Consider the following 26,376-nt stretch of genomic DNA (forward strand, 5'->3'; position numbering starts at 1 on the left):
CTCCAGCACTACACTTGGAGGTCATTTTAAATAGCGAGATCACCAAAAAAAGACACAAAAATACTTAAAAGTGGCACTAACAGACCACAGAAAGGATGCTTTCTATAATCTGAGAGCTGAAATAAGAGGCAAAGCACTGCTTTTTTTTTTTTTAACTTCATCTGGGAACATGCAGATTGGCAACTCAAATGTTTTGCCACCATTCACATGTGCGTGGATGAGCACAGAAGTGCCATGAATATTGATTTTTGGGATTACAAATAAATTTTAGTGAGTAGTCAAATTTCTGTAAACAGAATCTGTAGATAATGAGAATTGGCTGTATTTGCAAATCATATATCTGATAAAGGTGTCATCTAGAATATACAAAGAACCCCTAAAACGCAACGACAAAAGGCAACCCAATTACAACTTGGCGAAAGACTTGAAATCATACTTACTTCTCCAGAGAAAATATACGAATGGTCAATAAGCAGACAAGAGATGCAGAACAGCTTTAGTCATTAGAGAAAGGCAAATCAAAACCATGAGATACCACTTCATACCTATTAGGACAGTTATAATAACACTTTTTAAAAACTGAAAATAAAAGGTGTTGGTGAGGATACAGAGAAACTGGAGCCCTTGTATGTTGCTGGTGGAGTAAAATTGTTACAGACATTGTGGAAAACATCTTGTCACTGTGGAAAAGTTTGACGGTTCCTCAAAAAATTAAGCACAGAATTGCTATTTGATTCAGCAATTCCATGCCTAGATATATCTCTGAAAGAACTGAAAACAGAGACTCAAACAGATACTTGTATGCCCATGTTTACTGCAGCATTTTTCTAGCCAAAAGGTAGAAACAACCCAAGTGTCTACCACAGAAGAATAGATAACAGAAGAATCAACAGAAGAATAGATAAACAAAATTTACACATGGGGTTGTTGAATCACTATGTTGTATACCTGAAACTAATATAACACTGTTTGGCAACTATACTCAAAACAAAAAACAAAACAAAACATTCTGGAATATTATTCAGCTATAAAAAGGGACAGGGGCACCTGGGTGGCTCAATCGGTTAAGCGTCCAACTCTTGATCTTGGTTCAGGTCTTGATCTCAGGGTTGTGAGTTCAAGCCCCACATTGGGCTCCACACTGGGCATGGAGCCTAGTTAAAAAAAAAAAAGGAACAAAGTTCTGATACATACTACAACATGAATGCACCCTGAAAACATGATAAATAAGTAAGGTACAAAAGGAAAAGTATTGTATGATTCCACTTACTTGAAATATCAAGAATATGCAACTTCATAGAAACAGAAAGTAGATTAGAGGTTACCAGGGGCAGGGGGGAAGGGGAAATGCAAAGTTATTGCTTAATGGTTATAGAGTTTCTGTTTGGGATGATGAAAAAGTTTTGGAAATAGTGGTGATAGTTGCCCAACATTGTGAACATAATTAATGCCATTGAATCATACACCTAAAAACAGAGTAACAAATTTTGTTATGTGTATTTTACCACTGTTTTTTAAAAACTCAGTTAATAAAAGGGAAAAAAATCACTGAAAACTACAAGTCGCTGCTAACTTTTATTCTGTATTCAAGGAGATAGTATCAACCGGGAGAAGAGGGGTTTCGCTCTGTCAAATAAATATATTTAAAAGCTATCAAATATCAGAGCCAAATGAAGTGCCAAGTTTATGAAAGAGACAGAGGGGAAAATTACTACTAGTTATTTATGGCTATACAAAGTTGATATATTGCAAGGGAAACATAATATAAGTGTATTATTCAAAGGTTTCATTTCTAATACTTGACATTTCAAATTTGAAAACATGAAAATTGTCAAACAAAAGTCAGACCACATTAGCAATGGTTTAAAAAAGGGAGCAATTTAATCATTATAATACAGAGTGCTTTAAGAAGTTTTTAAATGTGTAAAAGAAAGAAGAGTTTAGTGCATTAAATTGTTACAGTCTTTACATTGCTTCTTCTTAAAAAAGTTAACAGTAGTATGAAAAAGCCACCCACAAAGCCAGCTGTCTGAGTGAAGAAATCAGCTAAACTGCAGCATTTTGGAATTACTAATAAAGCTATAGTTAAAAAATAAAAAGTTTATAAAAATGAAAGCAGCATGCATATTCAAGGCTTTTTCATAACATTTCATTAGCTGACAAACATTTAGGTAAAAACAAGAGCTTAATATTATTCATTAAATTAGACAAAAGAAACTGGCCAAGCCCACTACATCCGGTCATTCAGAAAAATCCAGAGCTAATTAAAATCCAGAGCTAATTAAAATCCAGAGCTAATTAAACTGAACATTTTTTTCTATGAAGAAAGCACATTTTGAAAAACGATCCTGTAGTCACAAAAAAAGGGTCCTTCTCAACGTGAATGAACAGCACCGGTCTTTTACAAAGTTTATAAGTTAGTATGAACTTTCAGTCTCCTGATATGGCAAGAGTTAACAGTTAACACTCCCATGATTCATAAGTGAAAAGCTAACCTTTAACTCATTATGATCAGTTCAGAAATTTTTCTCTCTTTACTGAAATTGCTACACAAAGTAGAATTTCCGTGAAAGATAATTCTTGAAAATTCTGATCTGATACCTGTACAAACATTTCTGATTTCTATATGATTGTAAGAAAACACTAAGTATATATTTACTATATGGTTCTTCTTCACATTTTTGGTAAAATATTTATTTCAGAGTTTCACCCTATCCAAATTCTTATGCCATTTTCTTTTCCTTCTTCAGTATTGATTATCTTTAGTTTAATACAAAGCAAATTCAGCTTCTAATGAAAAAAATGAATGGAGTATTACAGAGTAATAGTGGTTTCCATGAATGTGTTCAATTAAAGATCCAATCATTAAGGGCCAATGATATCACAAAATCTTACAGTTTCAACATGTGTCAATAGGCTGTTTTTTTTTCACTTACACTGAAATTGTCCAAGCCCATACACAAATTTTAATCTTAGTGCAGGACCTGATAAATAAGACATAGAAATAAATCAGGTTTTTCTTTCTCCTGTTTCTAACAATTTTTACTCTGTAAAATGTTTGGTCACTCAAAGCTATGAGCTTAATCACATATCAAAGAATACAGGCAATAAGGCCCATCTCACTAGACATACAGTATATTAAGCTGGACAAAATATGAGGACAAGCTCTAGTGGTCATTAAACCCCCTCAGAAAGTCTAAGAATCAGAACATCTCCATCATATCAGAATAAAAATGTACTATATTAAAATTCGAATTTTTACAAGTTGTTTAATTAGTGTTCTATTTACATTGCAGAACTTCCGCCAAATGCAGTAGTTTAACTTTGGCACAACATTAAGTTCCATTTCTTTTGGGTATTGGATCCTATTTTTTGAGAATGTGTATGCCCCAAAACGTTTTCAGTGTCATCAAAGATTGGGCCCATTCACAGTAAATCAGACATCTTGCGTTGAAGAATTGATTCTCCTCCAACATTTTAGGAAGCTATAAAAGAAAAACATAATAAAAACTAAAATTTTAAAGAAAACCATATTTTAATGTTCACCACTTTCGAAACAAAAATTATACAAATTAGCCATGAAAATACATGCTCTGTATTTGCTTATTCACACTGAGCTCACTTGCTATACATCTTATATAAAGCACTGCAGTTTGTGTGCAACTCCTATGTATACGTTCTGCATATAGACATTTTCACCTATATGTAATAATTTATAAAAACAATTATTGGTAGGAAGTACATATTTCACTGTCAGTTTTTGTAACAAACAGACTGAAATTTAAAGGCTCTTGTATTTTTTTCTATTTATATATACAAGTCTGGCTTGTGCAAAAGATATATATGTATTTCACTTTTTGCAATAACTATTTTGGAAAAGTTTTGGTTACTTATTTTTGGTAAACTGAACCATATTTAAGTGAAGAAATAACTATTAAGAGGAAACTTATGGTGAATCCTTTGTAAGATGAAACATTTTGTGAAGCCAATAGTAACTTGCTAATTAATGTGTTTTATAATTTTAGACTTTCGAATATTTTAAAAGGCATGCCTGAATATGTACCATGAAAGTGCATGTCTAACAGATATGATATAATGTTTTGAAAACTGTAGATTTGTATGAATTTTTTTGATCATAGTATCCATTAGCGTATCAATATAGAACATGAGAATTATCCACACAAACTTAAAGTCAAAAAATGTGCAAAAAAGTTCCCGTTATTTTTAGAAGATTGCAGCTCCCTCCAGAATCACTGCTGAGGTTACTACAACCACAGGGACAGTTCACTGCAGCAACACATTTGTTGATTTAATCTTGGCTGAGTGAGAATTCTTGTGTTTAGCAATAAAAAAAAAAATGCCTGTTAAAAATATTTTATGCATCTGGGTCAGAAGAAAGACTGTCCTGAAAATTTCTGATATTAGGAAACGGAGGGTGGTACTTTAGGATAAAGTTGCGCAAAACCGTCTAACTTCCTGTGACTTACATTACGCTCTATGAACTGCAGTGAGATTTACTCTAAAATAGGTACATTTTTAGTTTCATCTGTTTTTCTGCTTGAAAAAATATGTTTATGAAAAGAAAGGCTGGAAAAGGACTGCCAAGCAATAAGAAAAGCGCCTGGTACGTATTAAGCTCTCTATAAATAATTGTTTAGCAAAATAAATAAAGCCAGCGAGGAAGACATGGGGGAGTTAAGGAAATACTGTGCAGAATAACAGAGCATAAAAGTAGAGGGTGGGTAGGGATGCAAACTGCTAAGGAAGTAAGTAAATATGCTCATACGATAATGAGGATCTATGTCTCGATTCCTTTTTTACTGCTAGAGAACACCACAGTAATTTCTGATAATAAAATGCTTTGGACTACTGATGGACATATACAAACGTTTTGTGACAAGTGTGTTATTCTCAATAGACTATAGTTATATCCTAGAATACTCTAAAACAGAGAGTAGGAAAGAATAGAACTATGCTATTAAATTCCAGAAGTATTAAGAATTGAATTCCTAACTCCAAATCAGGTATACAGTGAAATTTTAATTGATTCAATCTACAAAAGAATTAAAATTTAAGGAACATGCCAAACCTTTCAGATTTAAAGCATGTTTACTTGCGCTTTTATAGCAAGAGACGTATTTTTTAACAAATGCAGTGTTTCTGCTGGTAGCAGGTTTGTTTTCTAACAAAGAATGAGAAGATACTTTAGGCAACCGAGTTAATTTAATATCAAATCTGTTATTTACCTTTTGATCTCTAAGACAGAAATAATTTATATCACAGTTTTCAAAAACAGATGCCATCTGAGCAAATACGAATTTACACAGAGCCTAAAACAGACCTTTGGCTTTCAACAAAAAAATTACTGAATATTTTTAACACATAAAACATTTTAAACTCTAGTTAAAAACCTAATAGTTTTGGGGCAATACAATGAATAAAAAAAGATAGCCATTTTTCACCTAGTTTCCTAAAACTGAGCAATCCTCGCCCCTGTGGTAAGTCTGTCCTTCGGTACACTTTTCCCCTTCTTTTTAGTTTTCGTTTTTGAATTCTTTCCTTAAATAGGCAAAAAATGAAGCTTTAGTGAAGGAGGGTTGCAAGCAATACATTTTAGTTATCTTTAGTATTTGTGAAGCCTCCCCCCCCCACCAGTCTCCCTTCTCTGAGAATGGGTAACTTTCCCTTAAAACAAAGTGAAAAAACATTTTGTGTAAAAAAAAGTAAATAATTAAAGCAGCATTAAATTCTACATAATAAATGTAACAATCATAATAATCAGACCACACATAATAATCACGTATCTCTTGGCCACAGTCATGGTCCCTAGTCCTCTTATTAGCTAAAAGGAAAACCATTTTAGAAAAAAACTGTCAAAAGTGAAGGTGTCAGATACAAGGTGACTATTCTAACTGTATGTGGTTGATGAACATACACTCAGATGAAAAACTTACATTTCAGTCATCTGATTTAGAAAGCTTCCGCTTCACATGTCGTGGGGGTTCCCAAGTGTCACTATCATCTGTTTCTTCTTCATCCTCTTCCTGATCATCAATAACTTCATCTTCTTCCTCATTTTCCTCAAATAATTCTATTCCTAACTCTGATCTTCTCTGTCTTTCTGCAAACCACTCTCTGACCTGCTCATAGCCCATATGTGATTTGTTCACGAGTTCATCAAGGTCTTGCTCATTAAGAAATTTGTGCTTCAGGTAATAATCCTTAAGTATTGCAGTTCCAGTTTTAAATTTTATGAGTGATGGCCCCCTGTCCCAGTTGTTCATTCTCTTGCTTCCTCTTGGCCGTCCACGTGGTCTTCCTCTCCCCCTTCCTTTGGGTCTCCCTCTCCCCCTTTTCCGAAGGGAGGACAGACCATTCATACTACTTGAATTGGCGCTTTGATAGTAGTAGTACCATTTAAGGTTTCCATTTTTCCAAGCATAACGGGTATCCCCAAACCAACTGACGATGTCTGTTCTAGCAAGCCCACTTTCTTCGGCCAACTTGTCATACTCTTCTGGTGACGGCCACTGTGTTCGGACAAAAGCACTCTTAAGCATGTGCAACTGCTCGGGTGTTTTTTTACAGATCTTGCCTGTACTCCCTGGCTTAGGTGCACCAGATTCATCTCTGGGAGAAGTTTCTCCAGCTTCTTCTTTGGAACTACCTGCATTATTTTCATCTATTTCCATTTTCTCTTCCTTTAAAGCTTTTGATTTCTTCTTCTCTGTAAACCAAGCATCAATTTCCCTTCTGGTAAGTTTGGTTTGCGCTCTTAACCTATTTAATTCTTCATCTGTGAGTACGGAGCTGTTCAGAAAACTCGCCTGAAGGGCACGGAGCTGCTCTGTGGTCTTCTCTTTAAACTTCTGGGGAGTGAAGTCAGGAAAAGGATTCCAGGATTGTTTAGGCTGTGAAGTAACAACAGTGGGGGATTCCGTGGTTTCATCACTGGAGTCTATAACAATAGTGGTGGAGGAATCATTGTTGAGATGTAAGCACTGATTACTCTTCGAATTTCTCTGGTTGTACCTCGTGTCACTAAACCATTTTTTAATCTCTCCTTTAGTCAGGCCTGTGATTTTCATGAGTCTGATAATTTCTGAATCGTGGGGAAACTGATTTTTAAGGTAGCTGACTTTTAATTCGGCCAGTTGCTCTTTAGTCTTTTTTGCCCGAATGCCAAATGAATCAGGGTTTGCCGCTGCGGTTTCGTGTTTGACGAGCTGAGAAGGTGGGATTGCTGCTGTTGCTGGCTTTGTCTCTGCAACAGGCTGAGCAGCGGGTGCCTGACTTTTTTGTACATTTGTTTGATTTGGAACCCCAGCCACGGTCAAGGCTATAGGGGCTGTTACCGGCAAGGTGTTCGCTCCAGCAACTTGTGTAAGGACCAGACCAGGCTGACCAACTATTTGGCATGTCTGTAAAATGGATGGTAAACCGTTACTCCCTGCGGAAATGTGTGTAGGAATAACAGTTATGGTCTGAGGTACAGTGTGTACTGTTCCGTTGAACTGTTTTCTTCTGGCCTCCTCTACTTCCTCAGGAGTCCAGCTAACACCATGTTTTAGGCGTTGGGCTGAAAACCATATCTTGATCTGTTCCTCTGTATATTTTGCTTGAGCAGAAAGAACAGTAATTTCTGACATTGTTGGATAAGGGAATTTGTTGTAGGTGTTAAGCAAAAGGGGGTTGTTATCCAATGCAGCATTGTAGGTAGGAATGCTATTAACAGGGATTAAGACTTTGGGAATCAAACTGGAATTCTGCTGAGCTGATACAGCGGTTATCACCTGTGCTAACCCAGGAAGAACAGCTGCTGGGGTCACGACTGTGCTGGCAGTATTTGGATGTATTCTGTTTACAATGGAAGTACTTGTATTAGATTCAGAAGCTGAAGAACTTGGATTTTCCACAGTTTCTTCACGGTCTGGTTTGATTTCATTCTCTTTGTCTTCAGGAACATCCTCAACTGAGTTGTGATGAACTGTAATCCGTTTGTTCTCCACTTTATTTTTCATCATTTTCATGATTGGAGTTTTACTGATAGATATTCCTGAAGAAGAAACTTCTGTAGGTTCAGCTTGCTCTGAATTCTCCTCTTTAACAAAACTACCATCAAAAGTCAGATCATTTATTGTCTGTTCAAAGATTGTCTGGTTATTTCGTTTCACCATAGTCAACTTAAAATTCTCTTCTCCTGGGTGATATTTCATATTATGCTCAGAAAGTGCATCATACCTTTTGGTAAGAAAATTGCATTCGACACAAACATAGGATGAATTTAGCACTACGTTGGGATGTTCTGAATCCACATGAAAAGTAAACATATTTAGATCTGGGGTTTGAAAAGTACAATATTTACATTCATAGCCACCTTCAACTTTTTTATTTTGCTGATTGTCAGAATCCACAGATTCATGAACTTCTTCATCACTTGAGATACTCTCTGCTCTGGTGTTTTCTACAGGTGTAAGTACAGGAGGACCTTCATCCAAATCTGATATCAACTCGAGGTCTGGATCCTGTTCACTGGCAAGGACCATGCAGGGTGTTGTGGATTTTCGCCTGCTTGCCATTCTGATGTTATGAGGAAAATCTCAGTGGTGATTAAAAAGCATTGAGGCTTAGAACTGTTCAGTATTCTTCATTTGAAAACAATGGCTTTTGGTTCTTCAAGTCCATTTTTATGTTCAACAAGTTTCATTAGCAGCTTTTTCATGGTGCAATCAAGTAAAGAGCTTATTGTTGGCAGATAAAATACTGTTGAACTGCTGAAATTTTTGAAGCACAGCTCCAATCACCTACATTAAAATAAATTTAAAAGTGTTTTTAAATGCATGATTATGATCTTTTAAACAAACTGCAGTTATATTTCACTTACATGAAGTTGTTGGATAGCTCAGTTATAAAGATCTAGAATAAGACCAGAACCAGGAAAAAAAATCCTCTAAGGATCAAAATACATGTCTCCAAGCCAAATCACTGAAGGTCACATACTGTACTCATGGTCAGCCCCAGGCTTGTTTACTTGGATTTTTCAGCCAGCTCTATATTGACAGGGAAGTGTGAGAAGGGTCTGCTTTGGCAAGCACACTATTATCAATGTGAAATGATAATCTGTTTTTTTTTTAAAGATTTTATTTATTTATTTGACAGAGAGAGACAGCCAGAGAGAGAGGGAACACAAGCAGGGGGAGTGGGAGAGGAAGAAGCAGACTCTTAGTGGAGGAGCCTGATGTGGGGCTCGAACCCAGAACGCTGGGATCACGCCCTGAGCAGAAGGCAGATGCTTAACCACTGCGCTACCCAGGCGCCCCTGAAATGATAATCTGTTAACAAGGGAGGAAATTTAAAACTATAAAAAAGCAGTCACAGGTACTCAGAGATTATGGCCATTAAATGTATAAGAAATTCAATTCATCAGTTATGCCCTCTTCCACCTTCTGGTCCGTTTTATCATTCTAGTAGCATAGCCAAGTACAACAGAAGCAGCAAAGATAGATATGGATGATCAAAGTTTCAGAAACATTATTCTTAATCATTCTCCACAATGCTACCAGGATTTATAAAACATATCTAATCATATCAGGCTTCTGACTTAAAGTTTCCCCAGTGCTGGAAGAATGAAGCCCAAACTCCTTAAGCCACATGTAGTTCTCTTCACACCTGCCCTCAACCTCAACTTCCTGACATCTCTCTCCTGACTCTTATTTCTTATGCTTTGGGCACAGTAGACACAATTGCTGTTCCAGGGGCACACGATAGAGGCTGTTCCCTATGCCAGGAGCCTTGTTTGTACACATGCTGTGATGATCTTTGTATGCCCTATAGATCACCTTCTCCCTTTAATTTGGATCCGACCTCCTCCTCCTCGGTTCATCTTCTAGTCAAGTACTTACTGGATTGTGGCAGAGGAGTGTTATATTTCTGTCCCACAACCTATCCATATTCCTGGTCTCCTTACTATAGGTGAGTCTCATTCTTCCAAGGACCTTTGTATCTCCAGTATAATGCTCTTCCAGCTGAACTATCTTGGTTGACTTCTCATTCATTTCTGTATCCCCTCTGCATACAAAGAGCCTAGAACAAGGGACTCACTAAATTTTTATTAACTTGAACTAGAATGAATAGGAAAACGTCCTATGAAACTCAACATGCCCTGCCAAATTACAGAAAGAGCCCAAATGTCCATCGACTGATGAATGGATAAAAAAGATGTGGTGTAAACATACAATGGAATATTACTCAGCCATCAAAGAGAATGAAATCTTGCCATTTGCAGCAACATGGATGGAGCTAGAGTATATTAGGCTAAGCGAAATAAGTCGGTCAGAGTAAGACAAATACCATATGATTTCACTCATATGTGGAATTTAAGAAACAAAACAGATGAACATAGGGGAAGGGGAAAAAAAAGAGAGGGAAGCAAACAATAAGAGACTCTTAACAATAGAGAACAAACTGAGGGTTGTTGGAGGGAGGTGTGTGGGGGAGGGGCTGAATGGGTGCTGGGGATTAAGGAGGGCACTTGTGATGAGCACTGGGTGTTGTATTTAAGTGACGAATCACTAAATTCTACACCTGAAACTAATACCGTATATGTTAATAGAAAATTGAATAAAGAAAAACTCAACAAGCCCTGAGAGCAACACCACAGAGAAGAGTAGCTGAAATTCACAAGAATGACCATGATTTATCAAGAAAAAGTGAATTATGCTCATACACATACATTTTAATAATTTTGTACCCAAATATTTAAAATAAAATTTTAATGCTACATCAATGAAAGGTAGTGTGCTTCTGAAGTCTAAACCAAAGAAAAATGAATAAAATGAGTTAAGTGGGCTCATTTATTCTCTACCACAAATTAATACTATTTTCACTTATTAGTATAATTCTTGTCCTATCTGAACTGAGGAGAAAAGTTTACTTCAAAGATTATAAAGCAAAACCCAGTCTGTATGAGGAGATATACTGACTCAGGAAAAGGAGAAACATTTTTAGGAAAAAGAACTGTCCAAAGAGAGAATGCCCTGACTTTGAAAGGGGCAAGATCCTCCTCACTGGGATTATTCAAATATATACTACATATCCATTTGATGGATCCAAGCAACAGATGGAAAGTTGGCCTAAATATCACTCATTTCCCAATTTCCCATATTATTAAATAAAACGCATCAGCTTAGTAATAATAGTATCCTATTTTCAAAGAATCCCTATTCTCAAAGGTGTCATTCCACACCCCCCTCCCCGAAACAGCCTTTGATTTCTAAGGGAATATGAAGAAACCACTGATATTTAAAAGTATTTCTTAACTGAATATTATACACTAAGCTAATGCCATCTCTCCAATTCAGTAGGATTTTAACTATTTTGTTCAAGTGCTAGTATAGCTGTTTGATCATTTTTTTTTTTTTTGTCATTAGAAACAGGGAATTCCCCAAATAGCTCGAAATAAGGTTGAGTAACAAATGAGCAGCACCCCCATTTTTGGCAGTGAAGGGGAACTGTTGAAAGGCAGGGAGTAAGCTATTTTGTACCTGTTATTCTCCAAGAATCTCAGGTTATATTTAATTGGGAGTAGACTAATGGTTAAAAATCAAAGATAGGTTTTGTTGTTGTTGTTGTTGTTTTGTTGTTGTTTTTCTGAAACTACCTTTCTTTAGTGGTGGTTTTGAAACTTTTTGTTGTAAGCAGCGGAGCCCCTTCTTCAAACAAAATTCTATGAGAAGCCTTGGGGCAAAACAGATAAAAGAACAGCTGTCTAACTGGAGAAGTAGAGAGGCTAAACTACTTCCTGACCCTATCCCATGGATCCTACAAACCCTACTTCTACCTCTGAAGGGTTCTGAGATGTGTTTGAAAGCCTGCGCCTTAAAAACTTAACTACTTTTAAGACAATGTATCAGTGTCACCAAAAATCCTCCTCAGCTTACCACTGCTGAGCCATGAAATTTGAAAACTAACCTAAAGTGAATTTAACGTGTCCTTCAGGTTGTTTCATTGTGTAAGGCAGGGCTGGGGCACCCAGGGGTAGAACAGAGTAACCAGTACTAATAAGAGACACAGAAGAGCAACTTGAGGAGCTAAGATCCCTTTATTCTTTTGGCTATCTAGGTCTTACGTTAAACTGCCCACTTTTCATTTTATCTCACTTAAAAATAGGAATTTGCTAAATTATTATTTTTATTTCTCTTCCTTATAAGCTCATTAGCTCAGAATGGTCAGTTCATAAGAATTTACGCAGATATTAAAAAATTTTAAAAGCCTTAATATTTTTTGCTAAATTCATAAAAAATTACAAAATATTCATAGGTTATTTTACAATCTAATGATGTATACGCACCATTGTGTGTTTTTCTTTGAAAGCACTGGTTTTGGCAATATAAACTTAAACAAGCTACTTGAAAGAGAACCTTTTTTAAAAAAAAGTCTTCAGTAATGCAAAAGACTCAAATCTGATTATCTTGGGTATTAAAGATGGCTTCAAGCTCAGGTTACTTCTATACCCAAATACACAGAGCTGAGAAACACTCTTCCCACTTTACTCCTGAAACTGTTTACATTTACCTAACAAAACCAGAGTCACTATATTGTTTAACATATTTTTAAAGGGAGACTGAGAATTCCCAAAAGAACCTCAAGATTTGGTCCAATGGCTCAATTCTACTGTAATGTATAATATAGCTCAAAAATAGACCAAAGTGCAAACAAAGGCATCCTCAGGGTCCTGATTATATAAGGTCATGATTTTGGAGGAAGCAGGGCACTCGGTACAAACAGCCCATTTTTACGACAGAAGAAACCAGGTCCACAGGAATACATTCACAGAAGCGCTGTGATATAGGATCAAACCACTGGTTCTGCAGTCTCCTCTGTCACTCAGTGGTTCAGTGACTGTAAAAGTTACTCAGTATCAACCTCAGTTTTCTCACCTATAAAACCAAGATTCTTCAATTCAACAAATTCACACAGCCATCCGTTGAATGTCAACCATGAGCCAGGCACTGTGTTAGGCACTACCGTAAGGTGATGACAGTGACAGATCGCCTCAGGTCTGTCGGGTACTAGTTGAGCAAGAAAAACAGGCAGTAAATAATCACTTAAAATAACTGTGACCAATATCAGGAACTCTATGAGCCTACTGCAGGAGGCTTCTAGAAAGGAAGCAGAAAAGGCTGCCCTGGAGAAAGTAAGAAGGGTGCAATCCACCTCAGAGGCTGATCAAATAAAAATGCTTCACACACTGTGATACACAGTAGATACCTAATTAATGTTATTTTCTAGTCTTTGAAAAACTCTTTTGGGAGATGAAGAAATACCACTTATTTAGTATTATCCTCTTTCTCTCTCTCAAGCAACTTAATCAGCTGACAAGGCACACAAATTGAATGAAAAAGCAGAAAGAGTAAAAAAGAATTAAGAATTGCTTTGGTGTAGTTCCAATTTATTTCCTTTTACCATTAAAGTGCAATGGGGCTGAGACAGGAAAATTGCCATACAGAAATCATTATTAGCTGACAGGCATCTCATCCTCTACTTGAAGGTCAACTAAAAACAGAGCTCAAAATCAATTTGGGGAACCTTGCACTATTTACCTGTAAAGAGGGGGTAGAGTTCAGTTGCACAACTGAGTAGCTAGCTAGGTGGCTTTGCAATTAAAACGCAAAGTGAAGACTGCCAATAAGATAAAAAATTATGCTCTAAATGCATTCAGCACTGTAAATATAATTATATTTGAAAGCTATTTTCAGTTAACTTTTCAGTAGAAAAATGATTAAAAACAAAATAAAACAAAATGAAAAAACCCAACCTGATCAACAACTGTTATATGTTCATTAAAAAATGGTCATCAAGAGTAATTAAGGAATATGAAAAAAAATCACTTCTCAGCCTTTTGGCTAAGACCAAGTGCAGGAATATGAAAAAATATTTATCCATTTATTGTTAAATTTTTTAAAAAATCACAACAAAATCTTCAAATTAGTTATAAAATAACTGGAAAATATGGAGGCATATGGAAAAAAACTAGATGAGAATATAAAGAAATAAAATTTTCACATGAGATTATGAGTGAAATTTTTGTGTGTGCTATATACAAATTTTAATATTATTATAACATTACTTTATTATAAAATACAACAAACAAATTATTTCAAGGCCTTAAAATTGCAAATAGACTAGAATATTCTGATGGTCATTTGTCTGGAGCTGGAAACAAAGTTTACTTTCTATTTTTAAGGCAAAAACATGTGCTACATAAAGGTTTTTTTCCAGGGGAAGCAGAAATCCCTGAGTATGTATACATTCAAGTGTATTCCACACGTTTTTGGGAGCTGTTCCATGGTCTGAGAAGTCAAACTAGTTCTATGAACCCTCAAGAGCACTCAGAATCTGCCCCATATGGATCTAGGTCAAGCCAATTCCCATGGTTCTATCTGAATCCTGGCTCTTCTCCTGAGGGTAGGATACTCCCTAAACAATTCATGATTCTTAATTCATCAAAATAATTACAACAAAGTTTCTCTACTGAAAAGCATTTAATGAAAGCAAAATTCATTTTATCACCAGTATAAAAACTGGGGACAATTCTAACAGCAGTTCTTACATGGTCAGAAAGAATATCTACTTAGCTCTCTACTATATATCCCCAGGCCCAACACATTGCCTATCAAGGCCTCATTAATATTTGCTGGGGAAAAAAAAACCTTTAAAATTGTGTATTATAACTTTTTACCTCATTAAACACTCATTTATAGAGGAGTTATAAAGAACAACTGCATTTACTTTCTAGTAGATTACTTCAATGGTAAAATCCTTACTAATAAAACTACCTTAGTCATTAGAATATTAAAACATCCTCATATATAGAATATTCTATTTATTAAAATATAGCAATGAATATTCATCAAATATTAACCAACATCTGTAATTCTGTTGTAACAAATCAGTTTTATGTATGAGTAGTATATGTCTAAATTAGTGGACTGTTTAAGAATGAAACAAGGAAGATAAATTCATTCACAGAATTAGTCCTGCAGTGAAATTCAGGAGAAAAGAATTCTTGTAAAAAACAGCAAATGCAAATCTGAACTTAGAGTCATTATTTTTCTGTCCGGGAAAAAACTATATTCTAATGGTGTTCTACATCTTTAAAGAGATTAAAAAATAAGTTCTCAATGTAATACACTATAAATAGTAGATTGTTTCAAATTCTATGTTTAGTGCTACAAAAAGTCTAAAATTTTTTATAGTTAAGCAGAGCCACAACTATACTGAATTTCCATGCCTCTATTTTTTTGGCAGTCCTATCCTTCAAATTAAATGATTAACAGACAACAATTTACTTGCTTCGTTAGCCACAAAATCATATTATACTGGTAAGATTTTATGTGAATAAAAACAACTTTCATACCAGTTCTTAGTCAAATATGAACACATAAAATAACTATAATTTTTAATGATTATGTTAGTTTTGAGCTGGTACTAGCTAAAAACTGTTCTCAGGGTAGCTAAAATATAAACTGAGAATCCTTTAGGATATGTATTCATACCTATACTGAGAATTCTTAGAACTCTGTATTCTATTTAGTTTCACTTCTTATTCTCTGAGTCAGAGTTCTGTTTAGCCAACTGAAAATACTTATTTTTATATGTTTGTATTCAAACTAAAAGTTACAAACCCACCAAAATCACAGAATGCATGAAATAATAATTTTAATAAAGAATAATGGGGTCAAATTAAAACAAAGAATATTCACCATGTTAAAGAAAAGTGTCTAAGAAGATGTTTTCTTTAATTAAGAAAAGCAAAACCATTTTGGCCTTTATACACTTGAGGCATTTTTCAAAGCCAAAATGTAAAAATACTTAGAAACAATGGTCAAGTTCCTAAAAAAGTTAAATGAGAAATTTGACAACCCAAATTTGTATCCACAACAAATGTTTTTAAGAATTATGGTAACCTAGAATCATTACCTAAGGGATAAATCTCAAGAAAATTGCCAAAATGGTCTCAAGACAATAAAAATTTGAGTATGAAGGTGAATATAGACAGGAGTAAATGTGATAAAAATAAAAGTATTGAAGAAACTGTGGCCAAAAATCATCTAATTTCAGAAGATCCCTTTGCTAATGCTAAACTAAGGCTTAACGGTTTAGAAATTCTATCCTCTCTACCTGTTTTTTTTCCACCTGAGAAAGCCAACCTTAATAAGATTAAAAGAAGAATCCAAGCCGGACGGAATTCTCCTGGCAAGAGCTGACCCCAGATTTGAGGAGTGAAATGTCTTTTGAAAGGTCTCTGTAACTCTAACATACTGGTTTTCTACCTTCTGCTGGCGTGTAGGTTGGTATGTAACATATTGAGAGTGATACATAAATAAGCACTATAATGAAATCTCCTATCTTTGTTATTAAGGCTTGTAGTATTACCCCAAAGTAATTTTTTGCTGGAAATAGTTTTCCCCTACTTTTCTCAAGGAGGTATGTTAAATCTTTCACAGACAGTCTAACACAAGAATGCTATTCTTGATTACAAGTGAGATTATCATTGAGAGGCTGAAAAACCATTCATCTGTTTGTTACCTTCCCTATTTATAAAATAACTGTTACATGTTTCACTCAAGATATAATCAGTCAATTATTAAAAATACTTTTAAAGATAATAGTAATAAGTATTAGTAATGTCAGCTTGTAAGGACTTTAACAATTTTTAAAAAATGAAAGTTGAACCACCACATTAATAGCTATGCAATCTGGGGTGCCTGGGTAGCTTAGTCAGTTAAGCCTCCAACTCTTGGCTTCAGCTCAGGTCATGATCTCAGAGTGGTGGGATCAAGCCCCGGTTTGGGCTCCACACTCAGCTGGGAGTCTGCCTGAAGATTCTTTCCCTCTGTACCAACCCCCCCAACTTGTGTGTGCACATGCGCACACACACTCTCTAAAATACATAAATAAATCTTTAAAAAAATCTTTCCTAGTACTTTCTGGATTATCTAAAATAACAATTGGACTGGAGGCGCCTAGGTGGCTCAATTGGTTAAGTGTCTGCCTTCAGCTCAGGTTATGATCCCAGGGTCTTGGGATCGAGTTTCGCATTGGGCTCCTTGCTCAGCGGGGACCCTGCTTCTCCCTCTGCCTGTTCTGCCTGCCCTGCCTGCTGTTCCCCCTGTTTGTACTCTCTCTCTCAGACAAATAAATAAATAAAAATAAAATAAAATAAAATAAAATAACAATTGCATGGACGTGTAAATATTTCAACACTATGGTATGTGATCTAATGCTTCTTATAAAAGCCAGTTTATGTCAGTTAAATAAAATACAAAAGTAATTATGTACAAATGTATTCAAATATTTAAATACTGGCGTGCTTAACCTAAAACAAAGTACTTAATCATCAATACCCTAATTTTTAGAATTATAATTAACTCTTATTAGTAGACTATATATTGGAAATATATTTCCAGGAATTGTTCTTTTAAGTCTTGAAGCATTTTTCTGGATATAGGTAAAAAAAAAAAACTAAAATTTCTAGATCAGTTTCCCCACACTAAAGTTCTCTGCCCTCATGACCTTCGTTTGTCTTGTTTACCACTGTTACCACAGCACCAGTGCGGTGCCTGACACACAGTGTATTTCAGCAAATATTAATTGAAAAATCAATTATTAATATGCCACATAGATTTATCATGAAGTGTGATGCAATTTCCTTTGAAATTAAAGCAGCCAATACTCCTGTATTTTTCAAGTTTGAAAGTACATTTCTTAACAAAGTGTCAAGACTAAGGGCTGCTTTTTTAAGAAAAGCTTTTAAGACATTAGCCAAATATAGTATCATGGGCTCTAAAGCCAGCATAATCAGAATCTGAGTTTTACTATACCCAAACAATGAAACACATACTTGCCATAGCTTCTTCAGCATTCTGTTCTTTGACACGGAGGGTGTCCCTTCAAATTAGGTGTTTAGCTCAGGCCATCACTACCAACAGGTCTGAAGTACCTATCTGCCATTTCCTACAAAAAAAAGAGTAATATCACTTTATTATCCTAGATATAATTCAGTCTTAGGACTTTAAAGTTTATGCCTTGGCTTTTTAAAAATAAATGTAATTTTGAAAAAAAATTTAATTTCCTCATAGAAATTGTAAAAGAATCACTTAAATGCCAAACCCAATATTAGTAAGAAACACAAAATTTAAAACATTCTCAAAAATTCTATTTATAGGGGTGCCTGGGTGGCTTAGTCATTAAGCATCTGCCTTCGGCTCAGGTCATGGGGTCCTGGGATCAAGCCCCGCATCGGGCTCCCTGCTCAGTGGGAAGCCTGCTTCTCCCTCTCCCACTCCCCCTGCTTGTGTTCCCTCTCTCGCTGCCTCTCTGTGTCAAATAAATAAATAAAATCTTTAAAAACAAATTCTGTTTATATTATATAAAACAACCAAGTACTATTTTCACTATTATTTTCAATAAAAATTTTCAAAATGTGAATATATGCAGACTGTAGTAAAAAAGCTGAGATGAAGAAATTGGAAATTGCAAAATATTAGTACACAAAAGTTATGAAACACAATTTAGTTAAACTAAAACTATGCATTAGATCACATACTATGGGAGGAGGTGTATGTTTATATGTTTAACACATAAACCCACTGATATCTATATCCTAATTTATAATGCGTTAATTGGAATGGAGAGGATTATTAATGCTGGCAACAAGCCAATAACTAGTGGTACTCTACCCCAAAGCATGTGGTATGTAATGGAATGACCTGTGTTTATTTCATTTTTGCAAGAAAGCTACTACCAAATGGCTTTTCAATCAGTGTATTGTGAAGCATCAGACTGTACAATGAAATAAACTGAGAATCATTCTCCAAAAATTGAGATATGTGTCCAAAAATGTTGTGCCATATTATTCAGAGTACTTAAACCAATCAGGAAAATTTAATAAAAACTATAATTGCTTCTCTTAATAAATAACAGTAAATAGTGCTTTTGAAGGGTTGAAGATTTTAGCTGTTGTTTTTTAAGCATGGAAACTCTATAAACCAAGCAAATAAATATTAAGGAAGATGATTTCTTTCAAATACCTTATCCTTTGATTCTGTCTGTCTTTATATACACGTTCATGAAGAGGCTCTTAAGAAATAATGTAAATACACCAACCCTTTAGTAAAATACTCCCAGGTTAAGTTAAAGCTTAGGCTGAATAGCTATACTATTTTCACGAAAAGGAAAAGAGCATTTTCCTGGTAGGCCCAGTGGAGCATCCTACTATCTGCAGCCTGGGATTCTACAGTTTCATTTCCTGGTATCTCCTTGTTCGGAAACTCCTTAGCTATCCATCTACAGGATGTGGACTAGAAGAGAAGATAGGAAACAGCTGCCAAAGAGGGGAAGTTATTTTCCAAAATGAATTATTAATATTATAGGAAATTGGTAACCTATTTGAATCCATTCTTGAATCACACAGTAATTGCAAGATGTTTTACCGAACGAAGAGTCTCTTGAGAAGAGCTGCTGAGACATGTAAGGGCACAAGGCAACTAGAGGAGCAACAAATGAGCTTCTTGATACTTCTGGATGAAAAGCATACTTGCCTGATGGTATTCCAGCTCCTGAAACTGGCATTATTTTAAAATACTTCTCTCTAACTCAAAGTATCTTTTAAAATTTTAAGATTAGAATGAACTTCAAAAATTAGTCATTTCAGCCATATACATCATATAATAAAACAGATGAGTTGTTTTGGCAGAAGATAGACTGTAAATAAAGATGAAGAGATTGGGCTTTGGAACCAGACTGCATGGGTTCAAATCTCAGCTCTGTCACTTACTATCTATGTGGTCTTAGACAAATGACTTAGCCTGTCTATGCCATCACCCCCTCATCTAAAATGGGGCTCTAGAAACATGTGTTTAAAATAACACATGTAAACACGTGTAACACAGGTTTGGAATATTTTCTGGCACATAGTAAGTCCACAGTTAGATTTTTCTGACTTTTATTTAAGATACTAACTTTAAGTTATACAACAAAGGAAGTCTTCACATAAACTTTGCTAGATGTTAAGATAGTATAAAATATTTTAAAAATCTGGGCAACAATCAATTTTATTTTCCATTTCATACCTTTGAGCATATTAAGCAATGCTAGAACAAGTTGGCTTTAACAGGTAGACATTAATCAATCATAATTTATACCTCCCACCCCAACATACACATACTTCCTCTGACCTTAGCTTCAAGGAGAATCATTAATGTACAACACATTTTAAAAGGTGTTTCATAGAACTAACAGAGCTCTCATATAAATCATCTTATTGTAGTTATGAAGAGAAATTGTCCCCCCACCATGCCCTCACTATCAAATACAGTCCATGCCCAGCAAAGTTTTATTTTTTTTATTTTTTTATTTTTTTTTAAAGATTTTATTTATTTATTCAACAGAGATAGAGACAGCCAGCAAGAGAGGGAACACAAGCAGGGGGAGTGGGAGAGGAAGAAGCAGGCTCATAGCAGAGGAGCCTGATGTGGGGCTCGATCCCAGAACGCCGGTATCACGCCCTGAGCTGAAGGCAGACGCTTAACCGCTGTGCCACTCAGGCGCCCCCCAGCAAAGTTTTAAACAAACTTCTTTTTGACAATATTAGAAGGTAAAAAGGAATAGACTTAGTATAGAAGAAAAACATAATTATAAGTGAAGTGCTTAGAAATATCAAAATCTTTCTATCTCCTTTCACTCCTCCCAATAACCAAAAAAAAAAAAAAAAAAAAAAAAGAGAGAGAGAGAAAGAAAGACCTTCAAGAAGGGCGAAAAGAGAGTCAGAAATCCTATGGGAAATCTAAAATCACTAAAATTTAATGACAAAGTTCTTTTATTTAAAATAATATGTATATGGCGACTACTTTAACGTTTTGATTTTTTAGATAGGCTTTGAGACTACCAGCTTTTAAAAATCTAAATCTATAAACTGAAAACAAAAATCCTGCATAAAAGTTTTGACTCCCTTGGATGCCTGGGTGGCTCAGTTGGTTGAGCAAGACAGACTCTTGGTCTCAGCTCAGATCTTGAGCTTGGGGTTATGACGTTAAGCTCTGTGTTGGGCTCCACACTGGGTGTGGAGCCTACTTTAAAAAAAAAAAAAAGGTAAAAAATGTTAACTGCCTTGAATGAATGTCATTCTTAACCTGCTCATAAAAACTTCTTTTCCAAAGTATATCATCATATTTTTGTTTAGATAGAACGTATACAAGACCTTCTTACTACCTCTTGAATACATCATAGAATATTGATTATATAAACTGCAAAGATTAAGTGTCCTTTAAGGTCAAAACTCGGCAACTACATAAACATTTATATAAATATTTACTTTAAAAATTAACTGTATAAAATACAAATCTCCAAAATGTAAACTCAAATGTATATCCTGATTAGTAATATAAATCAGCAGCTTCAACCATTCAAATTTGGTTATTCACAACCACAAATATATCAGAGAAACAAGGATACAATAAAATAGATCAGTAATATTATGGAAACATTGGCTATTATTCAAAGGCTAACATCACAGTTTTTTTCCCCCTTCAATTAAATGTAACTTAAATTACTTTTGAGATTACATAGGATGGTTTAGAAGGATTTTAAGTTAAAAGAAATTTAGAAGTAAAAGTGAATGTGTTACACTGGTTACAGTGCAATACATATTTCCAAACACCTCCCTAAATTAATGAATATGATATTAGAATAAAACCTAGCTTAGGCACTGAAGCTTTAACACCGCTAATATTCAAATATGTAGATTCTCTTGAGCCCAAATGCACAATGATGCAATGTACATAAAAAGTTTATTTCCTCAGCTACATTTGTAATCATTTTAGTAATTTTAAGAGTATTTCCATTTAAATATAAAGACATGATTTACAGCAAATTAAGTCCCAAGTAACCCATTTTTGTGCCCGATTAACATTATAAGAAAGAAACTATAAATACATTATAACATCACCTTTCAGTTTTAATGTAAAATATAATACAAAAGAGAAAATCTCCAACATGAACCACCTCACCTATGCTATTAAGTTCACTAATAAAATAACTGTAAAACTTTATTCACATTTATTGAAAAAAAAACCTTACAAGTATCACCAAAGATGAAATAATTGCTACATCATTCACAAACTGTTCTCCAAATCCAGTGAAATAATAAGCTCGCTATAAGGGAAAGACATCTACTATTAATGAGTACAAGCACAGCACAAGCACATTTATGTTTTCAGCCTTAGCATATTTTCAAACCATCTGGCATCAGTGCCACTCTGGTTCATCCAGCCTAATCTGTTCAGAATTGAATACAAAACTAGAGCTACATGCACTTTGGGGAAACCAAAGAATAGCTCACATGTATAATAATACTCCAAATGTGCAGCTCTCAACTAGTTTATACTTGAAATGTGTTTGAGAAGACATTTCCATGAAAGACATTAAAGCTCTTTTAAAAATACTAGAATGGTTCAAGAAATCTGTATGAATCATAGCTGTCATCAGGTACCCAAGTCTTATTTTCTTTTTTTCTCACTTTAATCCTGATCATTAAATAAAGCATTTGGAGAGGTACTTCTACAAAAAGATTCACTGATAAGTGAAATGCTATCATTTCTGTATTGAAAGAACCCAACACTTTACATTTTATTTTGCATAAGATTAGTCAGTTTTGTCCTAAAATGCTTAGAGTAAGGAGAGACAGATTAAGAGGAAAAAATATTCATGAGAGCCCTTTTACATCCTGTTATGCATTGTCTCTGGCAGCACCCATATTTCTTTTGCTTGAAATCAAGAGTCAGAATTGCCACTTAAGAAATTTTTAAAAACCTATGGATATACTAATACCAATACCCCTATTAAAATCAACTCCCATTCATCCTCACTGATGGCATAAAAACAAACGACTTTTTTTTTTTTTTGGATATTTTTTTAGACACAAAGATAACGCATGTAACACCATATAACACAAGTTAAAGCTTTCAGACAAAGACTGAGATATGATGACCAATACCGAGGAAACTAAAGGTGCACTCATGTAGGTAGGCGCACATATACACTCCAAACCCACAAACAGGCACTCTTCCTGGAGGGAAAGCTGCTTCTTCCTCCCTGTAAACCCTGTATCTCCCAATCCTTGATTTCCCCCTTTTCTGTTATCCTCTTAACCTCCAAGAGAATTGCTTTTTCAAGTTACATGAATTCCAACTAGTCACATTACAAACTATCAGCCTTTTTTTTTTTTTTTTTTTTTTTTTACATTTCTCCCCCACAAAGATTAGCTCCTTCTCATGTTTTTCTTCAGCTCTGGGCTGTGATCACAGAAAAGCCTTGTGGAATTCCCACTCTGCCCCACTTCTACCCTGTATTCCTCCTCTATCCACCCCTTTCCCCGCTTCCTACTTCCCCTACCCTGAGTCTCTCTCATTGAAGCCTGGCCGGAGCTTGCTGCTTCGCTAACCTAAACCAAGGATATCACACGGAACCTTCTCTTTGGGGTTTTGCTTTCCTCCTTGTTACCTATAGAGAGGAGAGGTGGAGGGAGCTGCACGAAACAAAGAATTTCAAGTCCCTTTACCTAGAACTTTGGTGTGAATCCACAGGGAAAGGGCATCCGCCAGGGCTCTTCTTCCCTATCCTTGGACCCCGCTCCCTGTGCCCTCACAGCTCCTTCCCAGCCCTTCATTCCCCGCCGAGATTGGGAGATTGTTCCCGTTAGGCCCCAAGGCTCCGAGGAGTCCCTGGTCGGCCTCCCTTGTCTCCCTTCTGAAAGGGACGGAAAACGTTTCCATTCTCTTCAATTAACTTCTAAGTCCCAGTCTTCCTCAAAACGGAATACTGTTCTTAAGGACTCAATTCTGAGTCTTGCCCCAAAGTGGGGGAACCGCCTGGCCCCGAAATGGGTGCGTAGCCTTCTCTGAAGTGGGGTACAGCCTCCCCCGAAAGGTTTCCCGGGTTTCCAACCCAGTGCCAAGGCGTTCAGCGCCAGCCAGAGGATCTCTCCTTACTCTCCGAGAGGCAGTCCCCACGAGGCCACGCGCCCCCTCAGGGCAGGCCTTCCGACCTCCTCTAGGACCCTCCACATCGCTGGGCTCGGCCGTCCCTGCCTCGCCCCCCCTCCCCCCCAACCTCCCGGAGGCACCGTCTTCACTCCCCTCAACAGTCCCAAGTTCCTCAGTGCTCTCGTAAGGACTGGGGCTGAGATTTTCCCTCACGGAGTCCACCCCCAGCTCTTTCGACGGCCGCAGACACCCCGAAAGCGCGAAGGAGCCTCAGGGGCAGTCCCTCGGAGGCGATTCCCTGGTGCAGGAAGGCCGGGTCCCTCCCCCTCGGACGCCCCGCGCCGCGTCCGCCTCGCCACCCGCCGCCGCCAGCGAGCTGAGCCCCCGGGGTCCCTGCCCTGGGGCCACCCTCCTCCGGCCGGCCCGCGCGCCGCTCGCCTTCCCCGGCCGCCGCGCCGCTCGCAGGCTCTGCGCTGCCGGTTCCCCCCCGCAGTCCCCCGGCGTCCCGGCCCACTCGTCCCGGAGCCGGCTCGCGCCGCTACCTGCAGGGGCCGCCGCGCCTCTCAGCGCCCCGCCGCCGCCATCTTGCATTTCAAACCGGCTGCACTTTTCAGGGAGTCAACTCTGACCTGTGAACCCTACACCCGGAACCGCTCGGCGGGCCGGCACACGGCCTCGGCAGCTCGGCGGGCCCTGCGGAGCGTGGAGGGTCGGGGGTGGGGGTGCGAGGCGAGGCGCGCGCCCCAGCGGCCGACCGGGGGCGGGGAGGGAGGGAAGGAGCCGGCCGAGGCGGGGCCCTCCCGCGCGCGCGCCGTCCGCGCGCCCCCACCCCGCTCCGCGCCAGGCTCTCCGCTCCCGGACCCCGCTGCTCCCTTGGGGTTCGACCCGGGCCTCTACCCTCTGGATTGGCGCACACCGGGAGGTAGGGGCCGCCCCGCCCCTCTGTCAACAGAAGCCCCGCCCCGGCCCGTGGTAGCCCCGCCCTCTGTCAGCAGAAGCCCCGCCTTCTCCAGGTCTAGAAGCGGCCCCGCCCCTTGCCGGCGGTAGCTCCACCCACTATCAACAGAAGCCTCGTCTTTATTCAGCTCAATCCCCGCCTTCTGTCACTTGTGGTCCTGCCCTCTGGGCGCTCCGCCTTGCTAATGTCACCATCGGATCGCAAGAAACGCCCCTTGTCATCGTAAGCCCCATCTCCTGGGAGCAGTCCACCCAAGCCACGCCCTTTCGCTGGAATCCCCGCCCACTGTCAAAAGAAGCCCCGCCTCCCCGAGACCGGTCTGGATTCCAGACCGAAGCCCCACCTTCTGTCAACCGCCGCCCCGCCTCTTCTCGCCTCCCGGTCTCCGCTCCACCACAAATCGCAGCTCCACCCGCCGACACCGAAAGTTCAGTTCAACCTCACTTCGAGCTGCCGTTGAAGACGGAGCCACCCTTTGCTACCCGAAAGCCCTCCTTTCTCCGCTCGCGAACCACTCTGCTGAAGGGCTTTCTTTTCAAGCCGTGGTCTTCAAATTCGGACAGCTTCCATGTGAACTAGTCCCGCGGAGGGGGCCAGCCAACGACGCAGGCTTTGGAGAAAACCGAACGGCGTCAACCGCCCCTCCTCACCTTCCCATCACTTACAAAATTATAAAACGTGCAAACCAAAGCGAAGAGAAACGTCTCACCCTCCAAGCTACTGTGCACAGATTCATGGGCCTGGACGCTGGACCCTCTGTGCTTTGACAGCAATGCTCCCCTGAGCCCCATTAATCCTAAAATGTGCAGTTGCTTAAAGTGGAAGCCTGATTGTTGAAATCAATGTTCATCAGCTTCTTTATTTTTATGTTTCATCTTAGAGTCCTAGAGCTTTGGGAAGGAGAAGCAAGCAAAGCTTAATGATCTTATAGACAGAGGTACTCAACCCTACCATACTCAACATCCTGTATTTACAACAAAAATATAACACCACTTTACTCTCCTGGAATTAAATTCACAGATAATGTAAACTACACAAATAAGTTCAATAAACCAGTGTAATGTTATAAAGGTGGAAGAAGAGAAAGTCGTTTATTCTAAAATACTATAATAACATCAAGAAAAATAAGATATGTTTTTTACTATGTCAATACTCTGGCCCCAATAAGAAAACTACGAAACAAAAACTGCCCCTACAAAATTTCAGGACGCCCCCTAGGGGGCAGTACTGTGCCCACTGAGAAACTGCTTGGGACTTCTTTCGGGGAAAGGAAATACTTCAGACACAGAAATTCATTCTTTTGTTCATACATTCAACAGCTAGGTTTTTGAGCACCAGCGTTCGTCAGGCACTGTAGGAGATGCAAAGCTGAGT

At 37.8% G+C, this 26,376-nt stretch overlaps 1 protein-coding gene across 2 annotated transcripts; it reads right to left on the reverse strand.

Annotated features, from left to right (window-relative positions):
* Positions 1-1,859: 1,859 nt before the first annotated feature.
* ZHX1 (zinc fingers and homeoboxes 1) lies at positions 1,860-24,724 on the reverse strand. Of its 2 annotated transcripts, XM_040626011.1 has the most exons (4): positions 24,587-24,724; positions 17,906-18,018; positions 5,955-8,804; positions 4,622-5,559 (listed from the first exon to the last, which is right to left on the reverse strand). In XM_040626011.1, exon 3 carries the CDS (start codon positions 8,577-8,579, stop codon positions 5,958-5,960), a length of 2,622 nt encoding a protein of 873 aa, XP_040481945.1. In that variant the 5' UTR covers positions 8,580-8,804; positions 17,906-18,018; positions 24,587-24,724; the 3' UTR covers positions 4,622-5,559; positions 5,955-5,957. The 2 variants fall into 2 exon arrangements, with proteins under 2 accessions (XP_008687535.1, XP_040481945.1); XM_008689313.2 differs by lacking the exons at positions 4,622-5,559; positions 24,587-24,724 and adding an exon at positions 1,860-3,485.
* Positions 24,725-26,376: the final 1,652 nt, after the last annotated feature.

The sequence above is a fragment of the Ursus maritimus genome, unplaced genomic scaffold (genome assembly GCF_017311325.1).
Source record: "Ursus maritimus isolate PB19 unplaced genomic scaffold, ASM1731132v1 scaffold_9, whole genome shotgun sequence".
Taxonomy (NCBI): domain Eukaryota; kingdom Metazoa; phylum Chordata; class Mammalia; order Carnivora; family Ursidae; genus Ursus; species Ursus maritimus.